We start from the raw sequence: 26,430 nt of genomic DNA, 5'->3' as shown, positions 1-26,430 counted from the left end.
TTCTTGCCATTTTCAACTTTCAAAACTGGCAGAGGTGTCTGGGTGGCTGAGCTGGTTAGGCTTACGCATCCTACTATTGCTGATTTCAGCTCAGGTCAGGAGCCTGCTTGAGGTTCTCTCCCTCCCTCAGCCTGCCCCTGCCAACCGCCACCCCCAACCATGTGTGTGCACTCTCTCTCTTTAAAAAAAAAAAATAAAGAAAGAAACATTAGCAATATTTTCCCATCTTAAAAAAATAAGTTGGGGTAGTCACCTTCCCCTACAAAAGAAAATGAGGAAAATGTTCTTTCATTTCCTCTACACTTCTTTTCTTTTGTGGAGCTATGAAATTATGTATTTGCACTGCAATTTTTTAAATGGTCTAGTTTCTGTAAGATGAAACAGCAAATGACAGGTGGGGAGTTGTTTTCTGACTTACGTTTTTAGACTTCTGCTTTATTAAACAGACAACACTGAAAAATAATGAAGCACCTCCAGTAAGAGCAAAATCCCAGCAGACCCTATTCACAATTTTAAAGATTTAAGTATGAGTTAGTCTAGGAATCGTATGAGAAAAATAAACGAACACTGTCCAAATTCTAAAAATAAACACCACCACACAATTATGGCCATTTCCACGCCTTATTTTTCTGTAAGTTGTATATTATGTATCCAATGCATAGCTTGTAATAACATCTAAGCATATTAGCACTAAGTATTTGTCCCAATGATGACATGTAAGCAGTACAAAATCAAAACTAAACACCAAAAGGAAATTTAAATTAGAATCTCAAAATGCGGGGCATTTGGGTGGTGCAGCTGGGTAAGTGTCTGACTCTTGGTTTCAGCTCAGGTCATGATCCTGGGAATGAGTCCCAGGTCAGCCTCCATACTCAGCTCGGATTCCACTTGAGATTCTCTCTCCCTCTGCCCCTCCTGCTTATGCTCTCTCTCTCTCAAAAATAAATACATCCTTAAAAAAAATCTGAAAACATAAAACAGATTTTAAACAACAGTGAGCTAAGTAAACACTATTCTGTAAACATGTTAGTATGATTTTTGAACTTAATATTAACCTCCATTTTCCAGCTACCTCTTGAAAACAAGTGCTCTATATAAAAGATCAATAATGAAGATTACATTAAGCCTATAAAGATTACCAAATCAACTGACTCTACACTGAATCACATGTACTGCATTCCTTAAGAAGAAAGAAACCATCATCAGCTTATTTTCTTTCTTATTTATGGCATTATCTTCATGTAAGACTGGACAAATGCCCATCAGCTTTCTTCACTTTTTTTTTTTTTTAAATTAAATACAGTATCAAAGGGTGAGGAACCATTCTCAAAAATATACTTTTCTCAGGACCCCTGGGTGGCTCAGTCAGTTAAATATATGACTTCAGTCTAGGTCATTAGCCCAGGGTCCGGGAATCGAGTCCCGCATGAGGCTCCTTGCTCAGCACGGAGTCTACTTCTCCCTTGTCTACTGCTCTCCCTGCTTGTGCTCTCTTACTCTCTCACTCTCTCTCTGAAATAAAATCTCTAAAAAGGACACCTGGGTGGCTCAGTCATTAACTGTCTGCTTTGGCTCAGGTCATGATCCCAGGGAACTGGGATGAAGTCCCACATCAGGCTCCCCACTCTGTGGGAGGCCTACTTCTCCCTCTACCACTCCCCCTGCTATGTTCCCTCTCCCCCTGTGTCAAATAAATAAATAAAATCTTTAAAAAAATTAAAAATAAAAAAATCTTTAAAAAATACATACTTTTTTCATCATTAAAATTTTTTTCCCTAATTTGAGTCCTAATCAGGCTTTTTGCCCACACTTACAATTGTCTCTTACTCTGTTGCAATAAAATGATGTGCCTTTTTACATTAACTGCAACCTACACTTTAATTTCATATACAATGCATATGAGAAATATAGCAGTGGTGCTCTGACATGGGAAAGGAACGTAACTGAACTTTTAGGCAAAAAACCCAGATATAGTGTGACTGAGAATTAGTGAAATTTCAAGCAGCACATTTTTTCTGAGTTCAGCTGTCAATTAAATAAAGACAACAAACAAGCATCACAGTTCTAGGAACAGAGCATGAAGCAGTCCACCTCAAATACTCTATTAATTTTTTTAAAGTGTTATCTTAAAAATGCAGGTGAGAAACACATTCTAATCTAGAACACCTATCTGATTTTGTCTTCAGGCTTAACATTTTATTGAGCACCTGCTATGTGCCAAGCATTTGCTGGACACTTACACTTATATCAACTCTATTCTTGTCAATTAAGTACATTATCCACATTTGCCAGGCTAGGAAACTTTTGCCCAAAGTCATGGTACTAATAAATCAGGCCCAAAAACAAACCCTGGTGGCACTGTGTCATGTCCAGAAAAGCCTTATCAGCAACAAATGCATCTACCTAATGGTTTATCTCAGAACAATCCCAAACTGTGGACCAATAATACAGCAAGTTCTATCCCAGACTTTCATCAATTCATTTAATAAGTACTAAGTGTCTGTCACTGTTTGGAAACGACAGTAGAAGAACATGAGTGGTTGCAACCTAGGTCTTCTTGTTTTGTTTTGTTCCTCCCCCACCCACACATACACATACTATCTGGCTATCTGGTAAGTTTTTACAAAAGAATACACCTTTGAAAGCATCACCACAATCAAGATGATGCATTTATCTAAAACCACAAAGTTTCTTATTACTCTCTAAAATCCCTTCCTCTCACCCTTCTGTCATTCCACTCCCCCTTCTCAGGCAACCAAGTATCTGGTGTCAATCCCTATAGTTTATGTTAATTATTATTATGAGTATTTTCAAACATACATTAAAAGTAGAGAAGAATATAAAGAGTATGCATGTACCCATCCTCAGCTTTAATAATTACCAACACTCAATTTTATTTTATTTAATTTATCCCATTATTTTTTCTTCCTTCACTTATTTTTAGCAAGCAAACTTTTTACTGGAGTACAAAAGTCATAGAGAAAATAATCATAATCATAGCTCACCGAATTTTCACGAAGTCCACTGACTCATTTAACCAGCACCCATAATCAAGAAATAGAACATTACTAGCATTTTCTAAGCACCTCATGCAGTCTCCCTGATCACTAATCTCTCAAAGATAACTCCTACCTAGACTCCTAACACCAAAGATTAGTCTTCCCTTTTAATAAACTGTCATGGATATCTTAAAGTATACAAGAAAGTACTCAGAAGATATCCTTATCATATTCTAAAAACAGATTTAAGGAGAATATACCTACACAAAAGTATACAAATATATAAATGCAATTTAAATGAATTTTCTTGAGGCAAACAAATCTGTGTAAATAGCATCCCATCCAAGAAACAGAATGAGCACAGAAGCATTTCTACCCCCTCTTGATTCCTAGTGCAAATTCACTTAGCCTTGTTTGTGAATTTCAAATGAATGAAGTCAGAGAGTATGTGTTCTTTTGTATCTGGCTTTGTATACTTAGTGTTGTGCTTTTAAGATTTATCCACAATATCATGTTTAGTATTCCTTCATATGAGTGTACTTGGGATTTACTGATTCAATCCTTGATGGAATTTTGGGCTATCAAGAGCGATGCTGTTTAACATTCTTGTACTTGTCTCTTGGGGAATATATGTACATTATAGAAGCATTAAAAAAAAAAACGAGGAGTGAAAATAACAAATTGTAGTGTTTGTATATTTGCAGCCTTGGCAGATACAGTATACTAGAGATTGAACGTCCCAATTTTCATACCTGCCAGCAGTATATATGGGTTCCTAGCGATCCACATCCTTCTAAGTACTTGGTAAAGTGTGTATTTTTCAATTTAGCCATTCTGGGGTGTGTTCAAATGGTATCAGATTGCAATCTTAAGTAATCTTCCTTATGGCTAATGAAACAGAGTATCCTTTCCTGTGTTTTCTAATCATCTGGATATCCTTTTTGTGGGTTAAGTGACTGTTCAAGAGTTCTCCCCACTCTTCTATTAGCTTGTCTTTTCCATGGTAGTTTAGTAGTAGATTAGTAGTTCTGTACATGTCAGGCTTAGTTTTCACTTCCTTTTTAAAAAAATTGTTATGTTAGTCACCATGCAGTACATCATTAGTCTGTGATGTAGTGTTCCAATGTTCACTGTTTGCTTATAACACCCAGTGCTGCATGCAATCCGTGTCCTCCTTAATACCCACCCATCCCCCTACCCTGCTCCCTTCTAAAACTCTCCATTTGTTTCCCGGACTCCATTTGTTTTCTTTTCTTTTCTTTTTTTAAAGATTTATTTGGGGCGCCTGGGTGGCTCAGTGGGTTAAGCCGCTGCCTTCGGCTCAGGTCATGATCTCAGGGTCCTGGGATCGAGTCCCGCATCGGGCTCTCTGCTCAGCAGGGAGCCTGCTTCCCTCTCTCTCTCTCTTTGCCTGCCTTTCTGTCTACTTGTGATCTCTGTCTGTCAAATAAACAAATAAAATCTTAAAAAAAAAAAAAGATTTATTTGACAGAGACACAGTGAGAGAAGGAACACAAGCAGGGGGAGTGGGAGAGAGAGAAGCAGGCTAACCACTGAGCAGGGAACCTGATACAGAGCTCAATCCCAGGACCCTGGGCCCATGACCTGAGCTGAAGGCAGATTAACCAACTGTGCCACCCAAGCACCCCCAGTTTTCACTTTCTTAATGGAATCTTTAATGAACAGAAAGTCTTAAAATTAATGTAACTCAATTTGTCTATTTTTTCTATCATGACTAATACTTTCTATATCTCAGCTGAAAAAGGTTATAGTCATCTTTTCTCCCCCTCTGTGATTGATAGCTTCTATTTCACTAACCTTCTCTTTCATTATCTCTATTCTTCCATTAAGCCTATGTTAGGTATAGCCTGTACATCAATTATTTTTTCAGTTCTAGAATTTCCTTTTTTTTTGATGGACTGCAATTTTCTGGTAAAATTCTCCACGTTTTTGCCTACTTCCTATAACTTTTCTACGATTTTCTTAAAACTTACTAGTCACAGTTTAAAATATAAAGTCCTGGGGTGCCTGGGTGGGTTAGTTGGTTAAGTGTCTGCCTTGAGCTCAGGTCATGATCCCAGGTTTCTGGGATCAAGTCCCACATCAGGTGCCCCACTCAGCAGTTAGCCTGCTTTCCCTCCCTCTGCCTGCTACTCCCCTTTTTTGTGCTCTGTGTCAAATAAATAAATAAAATCCTTAAAAAAAATAAGTGAAATTTGAAGCCCTTTTCAACTTACTCTTACTACCTCAGCCAGAGACTGTTTTTATTGTCTCTATTTTTCCTCTTAACTTTCTGTAATTCTGTCCTATTATTTGGTATGCACTGAATGCAAAACACTATGCATGAAAAACTGTAGAGGCTCTAGATGATATTAATGTCTCTTAAAGACGGTTCACCCTTTCTTCTGAGCACTTATGTAGGGGTTGAGAACTTAAGTCCTCAAATGGATTAGGCCAGTCTGAGATGGGGTTATTTTATAGCAAGTCCAAGATTCTGGCTTTTCAAAATAAGAAATGCTTCTTCTCTTCTCTATTTCCTGTCAACCATCAAAAAATGGCCAGTGACAAGCAAACTGCCTGACTGCTTTAAAACTTAGTAGCAACTACAATACTTCTACAATAGTACTTCTAAATTTTTATATTATCTGTTCTAATAGTACCAAGTCCCTATGAATTTCATTATGGACTTTTAGATTATTCACTGTGAATGAGGATCATTGCTTACTGAGATTGTGCCATTTATTTAATACATAATGTGTTAACATCATTTTAATTGTTGCAAAGCATGAATCTGCCAAATTACATTCTATCTATTAGAATAAATACAAATAAATTACATGTTAAAAATATTTTCCAAAGGAAATTTATTTTCCCTATGATGTAAATTAAATTTTTTTAGTGCTTCAGTCTGGTATTAAACACTGATGTGAAATTCAGTTTAACCAGTTTTTTAAATAATAGAGGTTACATAAGAACACTAATCTTACCCACTGAATATAAAAAAGTATTCATATTAGCCAAACTATGGAAAGAACCTAGATGTCCATCAACAGATGAATGGATAAAGAAGATGTGGTATATATACACAATGGAATACTATGCAGCCATCAAAAGAAACGAAATCTTGCCATTTGCGACAACATGGATGGAACTAGAGTGTATCATGCTTAGCGAAATAAGTCAAGCGGAGAAAGAGAACTATCATATGATCTCCCTGATATGAGGAAGTAGTGATGCAACATGGGGGCTTAAGTGGGTAGGAGAAGAATCCATGAAACAAGATAGGATAGGGAGGGAGACAAACCGTAAGTGACTCTTAATCTCACGAAACAAACTGTGGGTTGCTGGGGAGAGGGGGGTTGGGAGAAGGGGGGTAGGGTTATGGACATTGGGGAGGGTATGTGCTTTTGGGTAAATTGGAAGGGGTGGTGAACCATGAGAGACTATGGACTCTGAAAAACAATCTGAGGGGTTTGAAGTGGCGGAGGGGTGGGAGGTTGGGGTACCAGGTGATGGGTATTATAGAGGGCACGGCTTGCATGGAGCACTGGGTGTGGTGAAAAAATAATGAATACTGTTTTTCTGAAAATAAATAAATTGGGGGAAAAAAAGTATTCATATTATTTAAAATATATAATAAAACTTATATTTCATATTAATAGGCAAAAAAATGAAGCCTAATATTTCTATCAAATTTTTAGTTTGGATTTCTGCGTATTTCAAAAATAACTAATGTAGATTCATTATCATTTTACTTTTTTATATTTACACTTAGAAATATAAATTTAATACTGTATATAAAAATGAAATTAAATGTAACATTGCTTTGGAAAATACCAAGAGGTCTTTCAAGAAAACAATGATTTTTCTATTAATTCAAAAAAACAAGTTTATGGGAGAAAAAACTACGTATCACATATCTAATATTAAGTAAGTACATAAAGAACACTCAAAATGCGCAATAAAAATAAACAATCCAACTTTTTTAATGGGCAAAAGAATCAAAGAGACACTTAACCACCTCCAAATACATATATTTACATGCAGATGGCAAATAAGCACATAAAAAGATGCTCAACATGTTTGGTCCTTAATGAAATGCAAGTTAAAATCACAATGAGAGACAAGTACATGCCTGTTAGAATGACTAAAATGAAATGTGATGATGACAAGTGCTGTCAAGGATACAGATGAAATGAAAGGCTCTTAAGTTACTATAGAAGGCAAAATGTATAGTCACTTGGGAAAACAGTTTAGTGGCTTCTTATAAAAGCTAAGCATACACTTAACGATATGACCCACAATTCCACTTCCGGGTGGTTTCCCAAGTGAGGTGAAAGTATATTCACTGAACAGCTGTATGCAAATTCTTATAGCAAATGTTTATAGAAGCTTCACTCATAAGCACCAAAAACTAGAAAACCACCGAACTATACCTCAATTGGAGAATGAATGAACCAACTGTGGTATATCCATACAGCAGAAAAATGCTCAGAAATAAAAAAGAATGAAATACTGATACGTTAACAACATGGAGGACTTTCAAATGCACTATGGTAAGTGGAAGAAGTCAGACTCAAAGGTTACCACCTATATAGTTTATAGGATATTCTGAAACAGGTAAAGAATGGGAATTGGGGAGGGGTTAACCTCAGAAAGATATGGAGGAGTTTTGGGGAGTGATGGAACTGTTCTGTATCTTTTTTTTCTTTTTAGAGAGCAAGAGCACAAGAGAGGGGTGGGCAGAGGGAGAGGGAGGCAGAGAATCTTAAGCAGCCTCCACGCCTAGCATGCCTAACACTCACAGAGCCAAACATGGGGCTCGATTGTAAAACCCCGAGTTGAACATAACAGTCAGATGCTTTAACCTACTGAGCCACCCAGGCACCCCACCCTTTTTAAGTAGGCTCCATGCCCAGTGTGGAGCCTAACGCAGGACTTGAACTCATGACCCTGAGATCAAGACCTGAGCTGAGATCAAGAGTCGGACATTTAACCAACTGAGCCAGCCAGGCACTCCCTGTTCTGTAGCTTGATTGTGGTGGTGCTTACACAAATGTATATATTTATACATTCGTATACATACTGGATACACTAAAAATAGTAAAGTTTATTGTATGTAAATTGTACCTTAGTTTAAAATAATTTAAAAAAGAAGTCTGAAGTCAAGAAAACATACTTCCCTTAAGATGAAAAAGGTAATGAAAATTTAAACATCTAAATGTGTATCTGTATAAAACATTAGAAAAATTCCAAGCTATTTTGCAAAATAAATCACTATTATTAGCCCATCTTCCTCCAAAAGATCAAAACTTTCCAACTCACTGATGAAAACATTGGTACTAGGAACTAACTCTGAAGTTCTCTCTTGATTATTTTGATTTTCTCAGTGAAACAATAATCAGGCAATCAGCTGAAAGTGAGAGGGCAAGAGGAAATGTTGGAAGTTTATGAAAAGGAGAAGGTATGAACTATTCGTTTGAGAGAAAGGTAGTCAAGCTTTTTCGGTAAAAGATCAGATAGTGAATATTTTAGGCTTTCAAAGTCCGATAATCTCTGTTACAACTACTCAACTCTGTTACTTGTTGGGAGAAAACAGCCACTGATACTCCATAAAGGAATGGACATGACTATGTTTCGATACAATTTTAATTATAATTAACAGGAAGCAGGTGAAACTGCCCTCTGGGCTGAAATACGGACCCCATCTAGATGACTAAGGAACTACGCGCTTTCCAGCAGGCATTAAGGGTCCTGCTTAACATTTAAAGTGACCCTAATTCAGGATAGCTTTCTATTTTATTCCAGAGATTGAGGAAGTTAAATTTCCCGAAGTTGTGATTTAGCCAAGTGAGTATTATATATGAGAGAGAGAGGAAAAAGTGTTGAGTGTAAGTAAGAGAGTGGTTATGATAAATGAGGACAGAATTTAAACTGAAAAGGAAAAGAGATGATAAGAAAACGGAATGCTAGTGAAAGGGAGGTAGAATCGCTGGATTATAGATCCTAGTAGAGACAAAAGGCTGTTAAAAACGAAGTACAAGAAGGCACCAGCAGAATTGATAGGAGGCAGTGCTTGGAAAATGAGAAACAAATCAGGAGGAGATTAAGGTTTGGTAGCCATTAGCCTAAGGTATGACCAAGTGTGAAGCAGAATGAATGACAAGATCGTCAACAAAGCAGAGGTCTAAGAGCTGAGAGTAGGACGTTCAAAGAATAAATTTTGACAGTAGTCAGCAAACTTGTCTATAAAGAGCAAAAAAGAGCCAGATAGTAAATATATTAAGCTTTGTGGGTAAAGAGGTAAAATCAAGGATATTGCCCACATACTTATATACCAAAAAAGAAAAAAAACTTTCACATATTCTTACTGATGATATTCAACACATCATGATGGTAATAATGATAATAACAGAATATAACTTCGGCCTCACAGATGTACTAATGATAAGACTGGAATTATTCTTTATGGGAGGACATAGCATATCACTGAATTGGGGTTCAAAGTTAGTGTTCCCTATCATCAAAGTTGATTACAAATGTTTATCTGCTAATGCTGATCTGTAATGAGATTTTACATATTCTTTAAAACTGTTTTGTCACAAAAATTCTCACATTAATCCAGAAAAATATAATTTTAATTAAAGTGTCATTCATCACTTGGAAGGCATTTCTAGAATTCTATTAGATTCTTTTCTTGATATTTGCCTTTTGCATGCCATTACACTGCAGATTAATTATATCCTACTGAAGAGGAGGTAGAATTACGGTTTAATGGGGGCGAAATATGAAAATTTCTTTTGCACTGACATCAAGGTCTAAAATCGGATGAAAATAAAGTTCAAGGTTGGAAAACGTTGTCCACCCCACATGTGTGTGGGAATGGAGATTTTGCTTCTTGTAACTTTTAACAACATAGCAAGTGTATAAAGCAGTATTTTGTGATTCAACATTAGCAGCTGTGAAAACAACTTTACAATAGAAGTTTAACTATAAGCATTGCTTTCCCCTCATAGTATTAGGTTTAACTAAGAAACATTTTCAAATCTTCAGTAAAAGTTTATTTCCAAAGCCATTTTCCAGTGTTTTATAAAATAGTGGTTGACAGTAGTTCTTCTCATTCAGAAAAACTCCCAATGAAACTTGACCAATTCTAACATATTAAACTGCTGTGCAGTCGGTAAGTCAGGATATTCACTTCTGTATCAGACAAAAATTCATGGGAGCAATAATGGTTAAATCCATTAGACCAAACAGATTATTGCTGACACTACTGGTTCATGGACACATAATAAGTTCAAATGTTTTCCACAAAGTACTGCTCATGTAATACAATGAATAGCCCATAAACTTTAAATGCTTTACATTTTCTCAAGCTTTGTAAATTAGTCCAAATGAACATTTTCAGCTCTACACATACTTCCCCACCATCAGCTGTTAACACATCTTAGTGGAGTCCACTTGGGATTACATACTGAAATAACGTTTTCTCATGCATTCTTTTTAAGGAAATAAAACTATCTTTATTGAGATTTAATTCACATACCATGCAATTCAACCATTTTAAGTGTATTACTCCATTTTGAAAATATTCTTGCCTATAGTTGTTCCACAAAGGCTAATTCTTCAGTCACTTCAAACCTGGCATTGTCTCCTTGAATAAATAACAACTGGGTAGTACTGGTAACATCTGTCAACTCATCAAGAGCCAAGGAAACCATTTGAAATTACTTGTCTTGTTTTTTAATTGACTACTGATGTTGCTCCATGCAGGATTTCATTTGAAAACCAGGGTACCATAATAAAAGTTTAAAAACCATTAGCCTTTACTACTTTCACTGTTAGTTGCTGCCATTTAAACTGCTATTAAATTTCATCTATCTTTATTCTTCCTTAAAATATCCTTCATAGCCATTTCATTCAATTTCTAGTCTTAATGCCTTGTTCAAAAGTTCAACTTTCATTACTTTGGCCAGAGTATGATAGTGGTACTCCTAAGAAATCTCATTATAAAAGCAATTGTTGCAATGAGAGAGGAAAAAAATAAAGACTGGAATTAGTTTCAGAAGTTACTTCCCTACAGGGGAAAAGAAACTTTAGTAGCTAATTAATTAATCTAAAACCCGAACACTGCTGAGCAAATAAATTCAGACTGTTAAAAGAAGCAGCAGCTTCAACTTTCCAATTCAGCGTTGTAATGCTTTAATGTAAACTTGGTTTATACACAATATTCAGGCACATATTTACCATTCAAGAACTTTCATCCAAAATGTAAAGGTGAAGTAAATATAACAGCTTGGAAATACAAAATATCACATGCAATACATGGGAAGAAATGACCAAAAATCCTATTGTTCTGCTGAAATAGTCTGTTACCATTGTCTATTTCTTGGCTATAATCTTACTCTTTTTAAGATCATAAAAAACCTATATAACACCAGTTAGCCGTTGAGCAAATTCTCCTTCTAAATAATAATCTAGAAGTCTCAATATTTAAGCAGAACATCAAAAAATGTTTTCAGTAGGTAACTTCTACCCCCACTTCCTGTAACAATCATTCTCTTCTCCATCCCTGCTTAACATCTCATCTCCTTAATAAAAGCCCCTCAAATGTCTCCTGCCTAATCGCTAATTTTTTATGCCCATTCCTTCTGCTTAAGGAAAACCTTTGTATTTTTCACTGAATCCTAACATTTTAAATTAATACCTTTCAGTTCCAGGCTCCCATGAGCCCATCCTCCATTTCCTCCCAAATCTGACATTAGAAAAATAAAACGTCTAAACAGGCAGATTTTTCTGCAGAGATAAAAGTTAGACCTCAAAACTCCAGAGTCAACACTAATCAGAATCCATGCCCCTCCCCCTCTATCCAATGATCTAGAACTAAAAGGCGAGGTAGACAAGAACATACCTAACTGAATTTTAAGGATGAAGACAGTTCTTCCATTATATAAGCGTAACAGGCCTATATATAGAATACTATGTAGCTTCAAACAACAGCAATATGAACTGCTCTTTTTGTGCTGGTATTCATTTTATTTTTTCACAACTGTATTTGTCTTTTTAAATTTTAAGGAATTAATCTGGGGCACCTGGGTGGCTCAGTCCATTAAGCGTCTGCTCTCAGCTCAGGTCATGATCCCAAGGTCCTGGGACTGAACCCCACATCAGGCTCCCTGCTCATAGCAGAGTCTCCTTTCTCCTTCTCCTTCCATCCCTCTCCCCATCTACTTGCTTACACTCTCTCAAATAAATAAAATCTTTTAAGAAAAAAATCTAGAGTGCCTGGGTGGCTCAGTTGGTTGGGCAACTGCCTTTGGCTCAGGTCATGATCCTGGAGTCCTGGGATCAAGTCCTGCATCGGGCTCCCTGCTCTGCTTGACCAGGAGTCTGCTTCTCTCTCTGACCCTCCCCCGTCTCATGCTCTCTTTCTCTCTCTCTCATTCTCTCTCTCAAATAAATAAATAAAATCTTTTTAAAAAAACTATAATCAAGTTAATTCCCTAAGGTAATTAAGAGTTAACTGAATATATGTTCTAGAATAATTAAAATGTGCACTGAAAATTCTTGCTTAGCAATTATTCTTTACGTGCCCTTAGAAAATCAAAATCAAAACAGATAATGAAATGTAGGTAAGGAAGAATCAGCTAAGTCCTGTAAAGAATTTACAGAAGAAAAAAAAAGATTACAGACAGATGAAAATAGATGGGGGAGGGGGAATCAATAAACTTCTAGTTAATTTGTCTATCAACTTCTTTATACAGCTGTGAGGAAGAGACAATAGCGAGTCCTATAAGAAATAAAGAGTAGGAAGTACTTCCATCAACAATCAGTAGCACAAACAGCATAAAAGCAGCAGAGGAGATGAAGCTAGAGAGAAATAACTACATTAGGATGTCAATCCTATCACAGTTGCTTAACAGTATCATGAAGTTAGACTCTCCAAAAGATCTACAGAGGAGTAAAGTTATAAAATATGTAGAAGCAGTTACTATTATTGTGGCTGCTTTCAAAGAACATCAAAACACTTCCATAAAATTCAAATCAGAATTGAAAATGATTACATTTAAGAATTTTTGAAGAACAGAAACTCTTCAGAGATAACAACTAAGGATCTTCAAAGTATTCAGAAAAATAAGAATGAATGACCTTGATAAGTAAATTTAGATTGCCTTAAATATTCTAAATCCTATTTCTTCATCCTGTGTCCCAGACAGTACATTTTGTCAGTCACTCTTCCACCAAAGGCCCAAATAAATATATGAATTCTGAAACTATGTGTCATTCGAAGTCTGTCAAATGAAAAACTTATTAACAACAAAAAAATTTAGTCAGCCAGTCCAGATATCTGAAAACTTAATGAATTAAAGATGTGAAAGGCATAAGTGTTGGTCATCCACTCAACTGGGTTCTGGAATAATAAGCAGTAGTTGTGAAAAAGACAGCTTCAAATATTGGAGCATCTTTAAGGTCTCCACGTGCTTGAATTCAAGGAAGTAATTGGGTATTTTTCCAAAAGAACTTGTAGAAAACCCCAAAGCATCAGATCTAGATTCAACTGTCTTAATGCTTTATCTTCTGTCAAGTGTGAAATAATTGGGGGTACAAGTGGTTAGGGAAAAACTCACTTTAAGGAAGACAAACTAACAAGTGAAAAAGTAACTTGCCTTGTTCTAGACAAACAACATCTTCTAAACTAACTGAAAATGATTTTAAAACAAACAAATAAACAAACAAAACTGAGAAACTGCTCCGAGAAGTAACTTTAAAAAATTCAGGAAATTCTATGTGTTAACTCAAATGCGGGGAGTCCCTTTTCGGCTCTTTTCCTGAAAATTAGTGCATCCTATACCATTCAAAAATGAAGAGGATCTAAAGTCCAAAAAACATTAACTTTGTTTTTACTCTAATACTCAGTGGTTTCCAAGTTTTGCCTACTTCTCACAAACTGGTCAAAACTGAAGCAATATTACATTTCTTTCTTTTTTTTTTTAAATTTTATTTATTTTTTTTTAAAAGATTTTATTTATTTATTTGACAGACAAAGGTCACAGGTAGGCAGAGAGGCAGGCAGAGAGAAAGGAGGAAGCAGGCTCCCTGCTGAGCAGAGTGCCCAATGCGGGGCTCGATCCCAGGACCCTGAGATCATGACCTGAGCCGAGGGCAGAGGTTTAACCCACTGAGCCACCCAGGCCCCCCCAATATTACATTTCTTGAAGCTTAACGGTGTTGCTTTGTTTAAAAAACTTCTATTAATATCCGAAAGTAAACTTGATTAATAATCTTGCTATTTTCTGAATTATTCTTCATATTAATTATTGTTAAAAAAAGGAAACACATTCATCAAACTTCCAGTTTTCTTCACAAACCAGTAATATTCTTCCAATATGGCATTTACATGCCCTGATATTTTATAATGCTTACTGGATTATAAATAAATGGCACGTCTTAACTTGGCATCAAAATCCGACAATACGATTCTAAAATCAAGCTTTCTAGTCTTATCTTCTCATCTCCACTTGACACCCCCCACCCCCACCTTTTCTGCTCTACTCAGAATGGTCATTTACACATTGTCCATCTTGTCTCTGTTTACTCCTTATCAGGTGAAATCTGCTCTTACCCCTACAACCACAGATTTCATTTCAGGCAGGCATACCCAAGCAAGGCATACCCTTGCAACCCAAGCAAGGCATACCCAGGCAACCTGCAAGCTCTAAGCCCAAGACCGGGAGAAGTTCTGCTCTTCCGTGAACAAAATAAAACCTCCATGTTTGAAACCAACAGTTTTGGGGTGCTTGGGTAGCTCAGTCAATCACCCAACTCCTGACCTTAGGGTCCTGAGATCAAGCCTTGCAATTGGGACACAGGCTGGGCATGAAGCCTGCTTAAGATTCTGTCTCTGCCTCTGCCCCTCTCTTCCACCCTCTCTCTCCCTCTCTTAAAACAAACAAACAAACAAAAAGTTTTGTCGACTCTAAATTTTCTTGGTGCTGATCTACCCTTTCAATAGCATACTGGTTAGGGCAGGAGATCTTCGAAGACCTGGACTGTGTCATTAACCAGATGCACACATTGGGGCAAGTACTTAATCATTTTGACCTTTAGTTTCCTTATCTGTAAAAAAAAAAAAAAAAAAAAAGAAGTAACAATCCCCTCTCCTCACAGGACTACTGTAAGGATAACGTGAGATAATTTATATACTGTGTTTAATTCAGTGGTTGGCACCAAAAAGGTACTCAAATTTATTTGACAGTATCATTACGTTGATGAAACTGAATTCTTAGGAATTTCTAGCTTTTTTAACTAACTTCAAAGTATCTGTCTCCTTTTGGTTCTTTTAACTTCACATATGTGACACACTACTTATTATTTTGTTATCCAGCATCTGCAATGGTCCTGATACCTGTCAGATTTTTAACTAGCTACTCTCTCTGGGTTGCTGAATTTATCAGCTGCATATCTGCTTACCTATACTTGCCCAAACATTCGCAACTTCAGTATACCCCCAATTTTTCTCCTGGTCCTCGCTTCATCATGCTTCTGTTCTACCACCTATACTTCCATGGTGACACTTAACCGCCACGTAACACAGGGACTACAAAGTCTAAACCGAACCTCACAGGACAATTTAAGTTCTACGTCTTCCATGAGGCCACCAATCTGAATCCTCACTGGTCTATTCCAACTGGACACCTAAAGTGCAGGTTGTCTGTACTATTGTACAGAATGTGTCCAATTGTGAGTCATGTCACTCACATGTTCTTCATTCAACAATGATACATATGTAAGAATGAATCCACTTCAAGACATTCCCAATTTGTTAAACTAGAGACTTGTCAAAACAAACGACAGGGGTGCCTGGGTGGCTCAGTCAGTTAAGCATCTGCCTTCAGCTCAGGTCATGATTCCAGGGTCCTGTGACGGAGGACCATGTCAGGCCCTATGCTCAGTGGGGAGTCTGCTTCTTTCTCTCCCACTCCCCCTGCTTGTGCTCACTCTGTCTGTCAAATAAATAAATAAAATCTTAAAAAAAAATGATAAACTTTTTTTTTTTTTAACTACAGACACTAAGAACTACCAAAAAACTTTCATATGGATTTCAGAAGAAGGGGTACTACTCAAGTACACAAAATATATACACAACTGAAAACCAAGCAACTTTCCTTATACCCTCTGGTTCTCCGTATTTCAGTACTAATGCATAATGTCAGGTGTGTGTGTGTGTGTGTGTGTGTGTACATGTATAGGTGAGGGTGTATGATTTCTTCTACATCTTTACTGAGATACTTTGTTAAACAGTGTTGGGCTTTTATATGTATTTTATATGTAATCAAATCATTTCACGTGAATTACCAACAGATTTGCAGAGGAAAAAAAAATGTGGTTCCTGAATGCTTTGTTAAACCAGAGAATGTCCGTCACAGCAATCTGTAGTTCCCTGGTTAATCTTTCCTGGCAAGGTCTGGCCATGCCAGGGCTAGCCAGCCTCAGCAGTCAGAATGCCAGCAGCTCCTGGTGCAGGTGACATGCTCAGCAGCAGGAACAGTATTCAGTCCCTTCATCTCCATAAATAAGATACACTCTAACTAGGTCTGGAACATTTTCTTTCAGAAAGACCTCTCTATTAAAGTTCATAAACTACAGATTCAAATAATGAGAGGAAAACTGTTACATTTTATTCTTAACTGAACTATAACGAAGGAAATACAGTATTGAGCTAACTCAGTCATGGGTGAATCAACATTCTTAACTCCACCCCACTAGCCCAACTGGTTTAAAAAAAAAAAAAAGCTACTGTTCAGTTTTTTTAACATGGTTGTGAATAACAGTCACAGTCAAGAGGAAAAGAAGATCAACATGTTTTCCGGGGTGAGTGCTAACTTGGGCAATAGGTTTTCCAGTGTTTCTTCTTTTATTTGTATATACACAATTGTATGCATTAAGATAGTTCTTAAGAGGGGCACCTGCGTGGCTCAGTGGATTAAAGCCTCTGCCTTTGGCTTAGGCCATGATCCCGGAGTCCTGGGATTAAGCCCCGCATTGGGCTCTTTGCTCAGCAGGGAACCTGCTTCTCTTCCTCTCTCCCTCCCTCTCTCTCTGCCTGCCTCTCTGCCTAACTGTGATCTCTGTCTGTCAAACAAATAAATAAAAAATGTTTAAAAACCAAACCAAAATAAACAACAAAAAAAGCTCTTAAGATAGTTCTTAAGGCTTTAGTAGCCTTTAAAAAAGGGGGGGAGGGCTGGGGGCAGAAACTAATGAATATGGATTAACTCTGAATGATTTGGTTTATTTTCAAAATACTTTTTATTTTGGGGAGCAAGATCTTTCTATAAAATCTTACCTGTTTACAAAAATGATTCATAACATTTTTACTACTAAAATAAAAAATTGTGAAAACTGCCACACTATAAAATACAATCATAATTTGCTAAAACAAAATATCAAGAGAGGTATTCTGTGGTTTACTATTTACAGGAATTTAGAGAACTAATAAAAAATTAAAATAAAATACTGAAAATTGTATTTCTTTACTTCTCAAACCCAAACCTTCTCTCCCATGGCAATAAGACTGGTACTTTCTTAGAGTAAAATGGTGACAAAGTGACTAGAAAAGAACACAACCGGGTGTATGCCATCTTAACATGTAGCCTATACATGCATTTGAATATGCAAAGGAAGAGGCACCTTAGATAAAATAAAAACACCTGATCACATCATAAATCTGCCACTGACAATGAGTGTTTGTTTAACCTTGGTATGTACCTGACCCTAAACAAAATGATCGATTAAATTTTTATCTTCAACCTTGGCTTCAAGTCTTCACCTTCTCTCCCATATCCCATATCCAAACATACCATATATAAGAGATCTATAATACATTCACAAAAAGATAAAATTTCCCATAATTGCCAAAAACATCAGTCCCAAGAATATCTGGCCTTTTCAGTGCCTTAGGCTAAAGAAATAAAGCTTTAACCAGAATTTCAGGGATGAGCCTCTGAATGAAAAAGTACTCTCCCTTAAAGTGACATTTTATAGGCTAAGTCAAATCTTGGAAACATAATTAAGTGATAACCTTGTCTGGGCTGAGTTTTAAAATTTTCTATTTGAAAACCAAATCAGACTAGGTTCTTGGTTTTTAAGTCACAGATTTCTTGATTGGTCGCAAAAGTAGCCAAGCAGATAATGATTTTTAATCACACTGCAAATGGAGGAGAGTACAGGCTTAAGGGTTGGGGAGACTGGAGGAGACAGTATAAGAAGACCTAAAACAATGAGGGAGATTGTAAGGAAAGTGGGGCCTGTAAGAACTAGCAGTTCTCACAGATAGGACCTTTGAGGATTGGTTCATAAGTGACTCATTACCTTCTTGACAATTTAAAAATGGATAAACATACGCAAAGTCTCTTTTACAGCCCTAACTACTGTGATGCATTCTTCTAAACTAAGAACCTACAGAGAGAAAGCCTTAAAATGGGTAAACATTAGAATACTACCCACCCCTCCAAAAAGGAAAGCCATTTAAAATGTGGAAGGAACAGTAAGGGACAGAGTAATAAACGTTGGAGAACATATATTCGGTTCTAAATACATACGCCCCTTGGTTACAAGACAAAAATACACTACCATCTTCACAAAGAGTCCACAGAAGGAACCAAGAAAATGAAGGATAATCAATTTCCTTTATATCAGTTCCACATGGGGCACTGAGGTGGTATGAGCAGTGTAGCAAAACTGAGCCTCTCTTCGAAAGAACTTTTCTCTGTTAAGGAACCACAATGACTGTTTTGCCCTGGTTCCTCTCAATTTCTTTTCTTCTAACTGTATTCTCCATATCATGAGAACATCAGCCTACTAGCCTTTCCCTCCATCCCTTTTACATATTGCTAAACCCAATTATGGTTTAGTGGCATAGCAAGAAAAACTCAAAAAGGCCAAAAGAACTCATGCTTCTAGTCCCATTCTGCAGTTAATGATCTCACATGTGTATCTGGACTCACAGACTTAGGCTGGAATCTCACTTAGCTCCATCATATATATGCTAGTTTATATATAAATTTAGAGAAGTTTCTTAACTTTTTGTGTGCTTATTATTTCTCTATCTAAAAAGTGGGAATAGTAATGGCCCCTCTCTTTCAAGATTAATGTAAGAACTAAATGAGATATTTACTAAATCTCTAGCAAAATATCTGGTCTTATTAAATTCTAACTATTAACTACTAATTATAACCTGTTTAAAGTCCAAGAATCCCCTTGGCCTAGCACAATTGTTTTTCCAGTAAGATTACAGATTTGTGACCAGCACATTAAAAAAAGAATTTACTAGAACAACAGAAAATACAGAGTGCAATTAAGGGGAAGTACTGTTTCAAAAATCTTTTTTTGTCAGATACACACACACACACATTCTCTTTCTCTCTCTCTCTCTCCTTCTCTCATCACACGCACATGCTGTCTTTTTTCTCAACTAAGCCTCCTGCAGTTTCCCTGTGTTGCCTTCTCTATGTAACCTTCAACAGCTAACACAGCTGGCTCTTGCTCAAGGGCACAAGAGCATGTTCTGTAAAACTCTACAACATTTATCAGGCTGTGCTTGTTTCTATGTACGTCTCTCCCATTAGAATATAAATTCCAAGGAAACTTCTTTTTTATCTCTGTATTTCTAACACCTGAAAAATACTAAAGGCTCAGTAATATTTTAATAAGTAAATCATCAAAATCTAATAGGTATCAAAAACATACAAAAAATTTTAACCACTTAATCATTATCTGATCGAGTTTTATTACTGTATAGAAATATAAATTTAGCTGTAGGTCTCCTAAAATCAATAAAGTTGTTCTCTCTCCTGAAGTGCCTATTACACTCCCTTCCATCTGGAAGTGATGATACATGATTACTTAAAAAACTGAAATGGCTGTTGTGCATAACAATCTTTGAAAAGTACAACTTTAGAGCACACAGATGTGCTTCACAGTTGAAGTTGTATTTAAGGAGACCAGCCACATACATGCTTCTTTGGGAGATGCGAAGAAAGGCATATTACTAGGCAGCAGTTGCTTCTTTTATACGGCAAACTGTCTAGGATCCCCTTTCACGTGTACTGCAGGTACTATGAGAACACATCTAAATAACACTGGGCAGGTTCCTGCTTCGGTACTTAATACAGAAAAATATGAAGAACTTTAATATTTTCAGTATCACCACCATTCTCAATTCTACTTAAATGTAAGAATCAAAGTGATACAAATACACCAACTCTGTTTTTATTCCATCACAAAAGACAAAAGACTAGAAATAAGTTCTAAAGAAACACTCTTCACCATGCTTACAGATACCAAAGTCAAAAGCTGAAAGTCTACTAAATCAAGGCTACATATAACACTTGGTTTTACACTTGTCAACAAATAAAATAAAAGCAAGTAAATGTTTGCTCTAAAAAGAGACTTAACTTTTTAAGGTATGGGTTCCTTTAAAGCGATCTTCCGAAATACTTGTTTCTAAATCATTAACAACTTAACTGAAAAACTGGAAGCCTCCAATTTATCAGGATTACAATTCTCTTAATATAGTAAGCTATATACATGAAACAGTAAGGGAAAGAAGAATGGTATCTATATCTTAGGGCTCAGGCAGCACTTTGCTTCCTCCCCAGACTAATGAGTAAGAATGATCATTTTACCTAACCCTAAACTTGTTAAACATCTTAGGAAACAGCTATTTCACAAAAATCTCCTTTTGCCATTTCAAATACATTTTAAGTTATTATGAAACTCTATTTCAAAGTAATTTACTGGGCTTGGACATTAAAGCCAAGTTTTAACAGTTAAGAAGACTGATTTATTCAAAGAAAAAATACGAGCTTTGATACACACTTTTAAGAAACAAAACTGATTAACAGTGGCAACAAGTTCCTGCTACTTGTTAAAAATTCTTCCCTATATTTGGAATGGTAATTTTAACAACCCTAAGAAGGGGGCAACACTCACCAGTATGAATCTTCTCATGTCTCTGTAGCAGGTACTTCTGTATGAAACGCATGTCACATTGACTACATTGAAATGGTTTTTCGCCTTAAAATAATTTCACATCCACAAATTAGTTACTGGATAAAACACAGTTTATAGTTACTATTTCTGAGGAAAGATAAATCTTAGAAGCCCAAATTCTGGAAAATTCCAAATTATCTACACAATATATTTATACTGTTCATTAATCTAAAAGAATTTTATTTCCTCGATTTCCCCCCACAATTATAAAATGCACATTCTCACAACCACACAAAGATGAAATCAAATCCACTCTATATCCGAAAGAAAGAAAGAAGGAAGGAAGGAAGGGAGGAAGGAAGGATGGAAGGAAAGAAGGAAGAAAACAATTTAAAATGATTTAAAAAATCAGAAAGCTAAATAGGACTCTTGGTTATCTGTGTCTTAAACAGCTCCTCTCTCCTTTTATCTGAAAGAAGATCCACCCACCTTCGTCTCCATGGCTAACTATCCCTTTATGCCCTTTCAATTATTTTCTCCAGAACCTTCAGAACTTTCAAACATCTTCCCCCTGACTTCCCCCACCACCCCCCAAATCTGACCTCTTCAGTCATTCCCTTCTCTGCTGGAAACTTTCCTTCTAAGTATTCTTGAAGTCTGCTCTATGCAAACAATCTTTCCAGAAATCCTGAAAAACACTCCCACCTTATTACTTTCTCTCCTTCCTTTTCAACCATACCTTCTTAAGAGTAGTTAACCTCATGTCTCAAATTCTCCACAACCCACTTGTGCTTTAACCCTTACAGTCTGCTTTCTTAAAAACTACTTGTGACCTCTTTGCTATTTATTTCAGTGGTTTCTTCTCAGTTCTCTATCCCTCTCTATCCTTTCTGAAGATTGTAGCATTGCTGATCATATCCTCCCTGGAACTCTTTTTTTAGCTTCTGGGACACTCTATTTCCTACTTCATTAAACCTACCCTACCACTCTATCTTCTCCACCCCACACCCTTTAATTTAACCTACGTGTCTAGTCTGTTTCCCCAAGGATCTGTGATTAGTCTTTAGGTCTGCTCTCTGCAATGTCATGTTATTATCATTTTTTAATATCTGAAACTCATATTTCACAAATCTGTATTTCAAACTCTATCTGGATGTCTTGCAGAGGAAAATAAATGTTGATAGGTTTTTAATAATACATTCTTTAACTGTTTCTCTAGCTGAAAAGAACACATTAAGCCGATAAGTGTCCAATTAAGACTAACTAATTTTACACATCCCTGCTCATTGTTTTCTCATTTAAAGTTCTTCCCTGGTTTCCTTCTGATATTCTGGCCTATGGAAATCTCTGATTTAAAATACAAGGTTAAAAAAATAAAATAAAATACAAGGTTAGCTACAGTCTTAGAAATAGATGACATTCACACAAGGTGAAAACAGCAACAACAAAAACCTTACTGGCCACAAGTCCATTTTAATTGAAGAAATACCTGTATGAATGAAGACATGTCTCTGTAAGTGATAGTTCGTTCTAAAGGCAGCATTGCAGTGCTCACAAACGTGAGATTTAGGGGTTTTCAAACCAAGTGATCCATCCTCATTTATTGTAAGGATCTAGTTTAAAAAAAAAAGGCAAAAATGAAGTTTTAAAAACATATTATTAACTTACAAAAAAGGCAATGCCTTTTAATGCAAACAATCATCACCAGAAATTATGAGAAGTTTTTTCCTCATTTTGAAAGGGCTGTAAGAATAAGGTTATCATTAATTGTAGGAAAGTACAAGGTGACTCAGAATGGTAAAAATCACTAATAAAACCTCGGAAGCTGGTAAGATCTCAGCACTCTATCCTCCCCTCCTCTCCAAAGGTGATGTCTAACAGAGTCCCTAAGTGTTCTCTGCTGGGGTGAGTATAACTTTATTTTCAATTTCAAATTCTCACATACCAAGATGAAAGTTTTATGTTTTAGACAGACATGGCTTAAGTATCAATCGGTATAGGACTGGTTAAATCATGGAAAATGAATGCAACTTAATATTATGTAGTTGTAAAATAAAACGAGAAAGCTATAGACCTATATGGAAAAAGCCCAAGGATTTATTAAGTAAAAAATGCAAGGTTTAAATGCAGTACATAATTTTGCAAATTTTGTATACAAGAAAGTACATACCAAGATACATATTTATTTGTATATGCATAAAAACTATTTAAGAAAGATACACATGGAACACATATAGTGAGTTGTGATGGCTGGGGAACTGGGGCAGAAGGGAGATAAAGTGGGAGGGGGGCTCCACATTGTTTATACTTTAAAATATACTTATATATTTTAAATACTCTTCTTAATCACATAAATGCTTATCTATTACATTTTCTTTCTTTTTGCTGAAGAGAAAAAGCAATCTAAGTTTTTAAGTCATTTAGCATAGAACTTGGAGTCTGGTTCACTCTAGGATCTCTAAGGTTACTTATTCTAGGGTTATTAAACCATCGTTGGGCATATTCCTAAAAACATTTATTGGATAAAAAAAATCAAGAGTGGATATAGGCAAGGAAGACAGGTGATAAAAAAATCATATCGTCCTGGGCTTCCTGAGGTTGAGAATATTATGGGCCTGGTTTGGACAGTGCCAGAGAGAGAAGCTCATCTTTGGGCTTCATGTATTCCAACTTATCAACCATTTGTTCCTCATGCAACATTAAACTGTCTCTCTCATTAGATACATGGCAGAGTAAAAATAATAAATGATCTTTTTTTTTTTTTTCATTATAGGGGAGATTAGAAATGAAATGGCAGAAGATGATGTGAAGATAAGAAGCAAAGAAAGCCAGCAGGAAATCAGATCACTAGAGCATGGCAAGTAAGAGGGAAACAATACTGGGCGCCTGGGTGGCTCAGTTGGTTAAGCGACTGCCTTCGGCTCAGGTCATGATCCCGGAGTTCCAGGATCGAGTCCCACATCGGGCTCCCAGCTCCATGGGGAGTCTGCTTCTGACCTTCTCCCCTCTCATGCTCTCTTTCTCTCACTCTCTCTAATAAATAAATAAATAAATAATATTTAAAAAAAAAAAAAAGAGGGAAACAATACTGGAGGTAGGGGCATACAGTGTAGGGGCTATGAAACCGCGTCCCACACAAGGCAGAAAAATCTAGGAAACATCTTGGGAAATACAAGGGCCTGTGAAACTGATTAGGGCTTGTAAACACACAGCAACAACCCCCTTTCTCAAATCTAGAAAACAGGAGAGGTAAGGGGGAAAAGGCTTTAGTTTTTAAAGGCTTTTAGTTTTTAAAACATTCTTTTACTTTAAATTCTGGAAGACAACTCAGTCGGTACTGTATGTAAATCAATGGTAATTATTATGCAAATTATACAGGATATTTGGGTTCTGGGCAAACTGCCAATGCGGGTCAACAATGCTTCAAAGTCTATGCACCAGAGTCATAAAGAGAAACATTTGGCACAAGAATGGAAGTGGGTGTCACAGCTTCCTGATGAGAGTCAGTGAGAATAGAAAGTTTCATCTCTGGCCAGTCCCTCTAAATGTTTTGACCCCTCCAACTCACAAAATAACATGCAAGTTAACACTATGCAAAGCAAAACAAAAACCACAAAATCTTTTCAAGGAAGATTCAAAATATTTCTATCATAAAACAAGTAACAAAAAGATATTAAAAATTTTATATAAAACAGAACTAAAAACAAGATAGCCCCAGGTATTTATTTTCACGCATATGTTGATAACAAATTAGAAGATCCAGTGCCAAGCACATGGCAACTCAACAGCTTTCCGTGGCATAGCAACTGCAAGGGGGGAGGGTCTCTGTGAGGAATGAATCCGGCCCAAGTTACTGACTGATGGGAAACGGATGTGATCCCTGACTGTACAAAGCCCTCTTATAAAGAGTTAAGGAGTTCTAGGCCATTGTTTTCAGGCACTGAAGGTAATGCTGCCTTTCACTGTGGATTCAAGCTTTAACTGAAGGTGGATTTTATGCATGAAACAGCATAACACTAGCTTGTGAATAAGAAGACTGAAAAATCTAGCACATTTATAAGATCAAAGACAGAAAAATCAAATTCTTAGACATTTTACTATTTCTCTCTCTTTTTTGGGGGGGCAGAATAGCAAACATATTTGTATAAAGGACACTAAGTAAAATCCATCTTGCCTCAGAACAGCAAGTGGCTCTTCCAACCTATAATCTCTTTTAAATATACCCACGTGATTCTGCCAGTTATACCACTATAACCCCAGTGCCCAAAATGGTGTCTGGAGCATAGTGAGACTCTATAAATTTCTAACATGGCTGTCTGCTACCCATACCAAACATCCTTATGGCTCGACTTTATTCTTTTTCAAAATTTTTGCCAGAAGTGATACCTTTCAACTTTTTGAAGTTATTAGTGCCACAGTGACATGGCTATGCAAAGAACAAAGGCCCTTAGTGGAAAAGAAATGGCATATTACCATAAGCAAAATTTTCTTCCTTGGTATAGATATGGCTTCTGTTCTTGTTCACACCCTTTCAAGATCCTTTGGTGGAATGTGATTTACCAATTAAATGTGTCTGCCTTAAAGAGATTAGCAGTCTCACTTGCTACTATAACTTGTACCGTAAAATATTTTTGCTTTTCTTTTCCCCCTCAATTTATGAACACTATTACAACTGAAGATTTTAAATTTCAAGGTTTAAATCTTAAGATGCCTGCTATATTAACCTGCACATGATTTATCTTGCTTCCTGTCTTGCTTCTCTTGGGAAAAATTTGGTATATTATAAAGACCAAGAAATTGGGCTTTATCAAGAGTGGAGAAGTTAATAGTAGTCTAAATAATACTTAATATACTTGATTTTCTTATCTGTTTATAAATTCAGAACAGAATTTTTCAGTAAAAAAATTTCAAAGCCAAATGGAACGCCTCAATTAATCTGCTTTCTTAATCTCACGATCCATTAGATATATTTTTTGATCTGACCCAAATCTGTTTCCAGCTAGCTACTATATATAATAGTTATCTTAAATAATACATCAATTTCCATCAGGCACTAATAAAGCTCTATTAAATTTAGAGATTTTTCACTCCTCAAGGGTCACTGCCACTGAACAATCTAATACCCTTCAGGGAGGAAAAGTTTTGCTGTCTTAAAAGGCAGAAATTATCTTCTCCATTCTGTTATGTACTATTAAAATTATTAAAGTATACTTTGAGGTAATGATTATAGGTTTTATCATATATCCCTACATCAACCTAAATCATCTTGTAAACCACCAAAACCCAAAAGACAATGTAGAGGAGAGAGTTTAACTTTCTCCTGCATTTTTGAGTCAGTTCACTGCAACGGGGGTGGGAGGGGTGGAGAATGAGATCTTCTAAAATTCTCTTCATTCTTCAAATCCAATTAAAAACAAAAGAATAGTGCCATCCCAAA

At 36.3% G+C, this 26,430-nt stretch overlaps 1 protein-coding gene across 2 annotated transcripts in view; it reads right to left on the bottom strand.

Annotated features, from left to right (window-relative positions):
- The window catches only part of ZNF148 (zinc finger protein 148), a 125,110-nt gene that overhangs the window by 15,398 nt on the left and 83,282 nt on the right, over positions 1-26,430 (bottom strand). For both annotated transcript variants that reach the window (XM_044252143.1, XM_044252144.1), the window contains exons 5-6: positions 22,483-22,606; positions 20,994-21,077 (exon numbers count right to left, since the gene is read on the bottom strand). In XM_044252143.1, the coding sequence (XP_044108078.1) occupies positions 20,994-21,077; positions 22,483-22,606 (208 nt within the window). The remainder of the gene's footprint in view (positions 1-20,993; positions 21,078-22,482; positions 22,607-26,430) is intronic.

This window comes from Neovison vison, chromosome 6 (genome assembly GCF_020171115.1).
Source record: "Neovison vison isolate M4711 chromosome 6, ASM_NN_V1, whole genome shotgun sequence".
In the NCBI taxonomy this organism is placed as follows: Eukaryota; Metazoa; Chordata; class Mammalia; order Carnivora; family Mustelidae; genus Neogale; species Neogale vison.
Note: the sequence above shows the minus strand (reverse complement) of the source record. Positions and strands in the feature narration are given on the sequence as shown.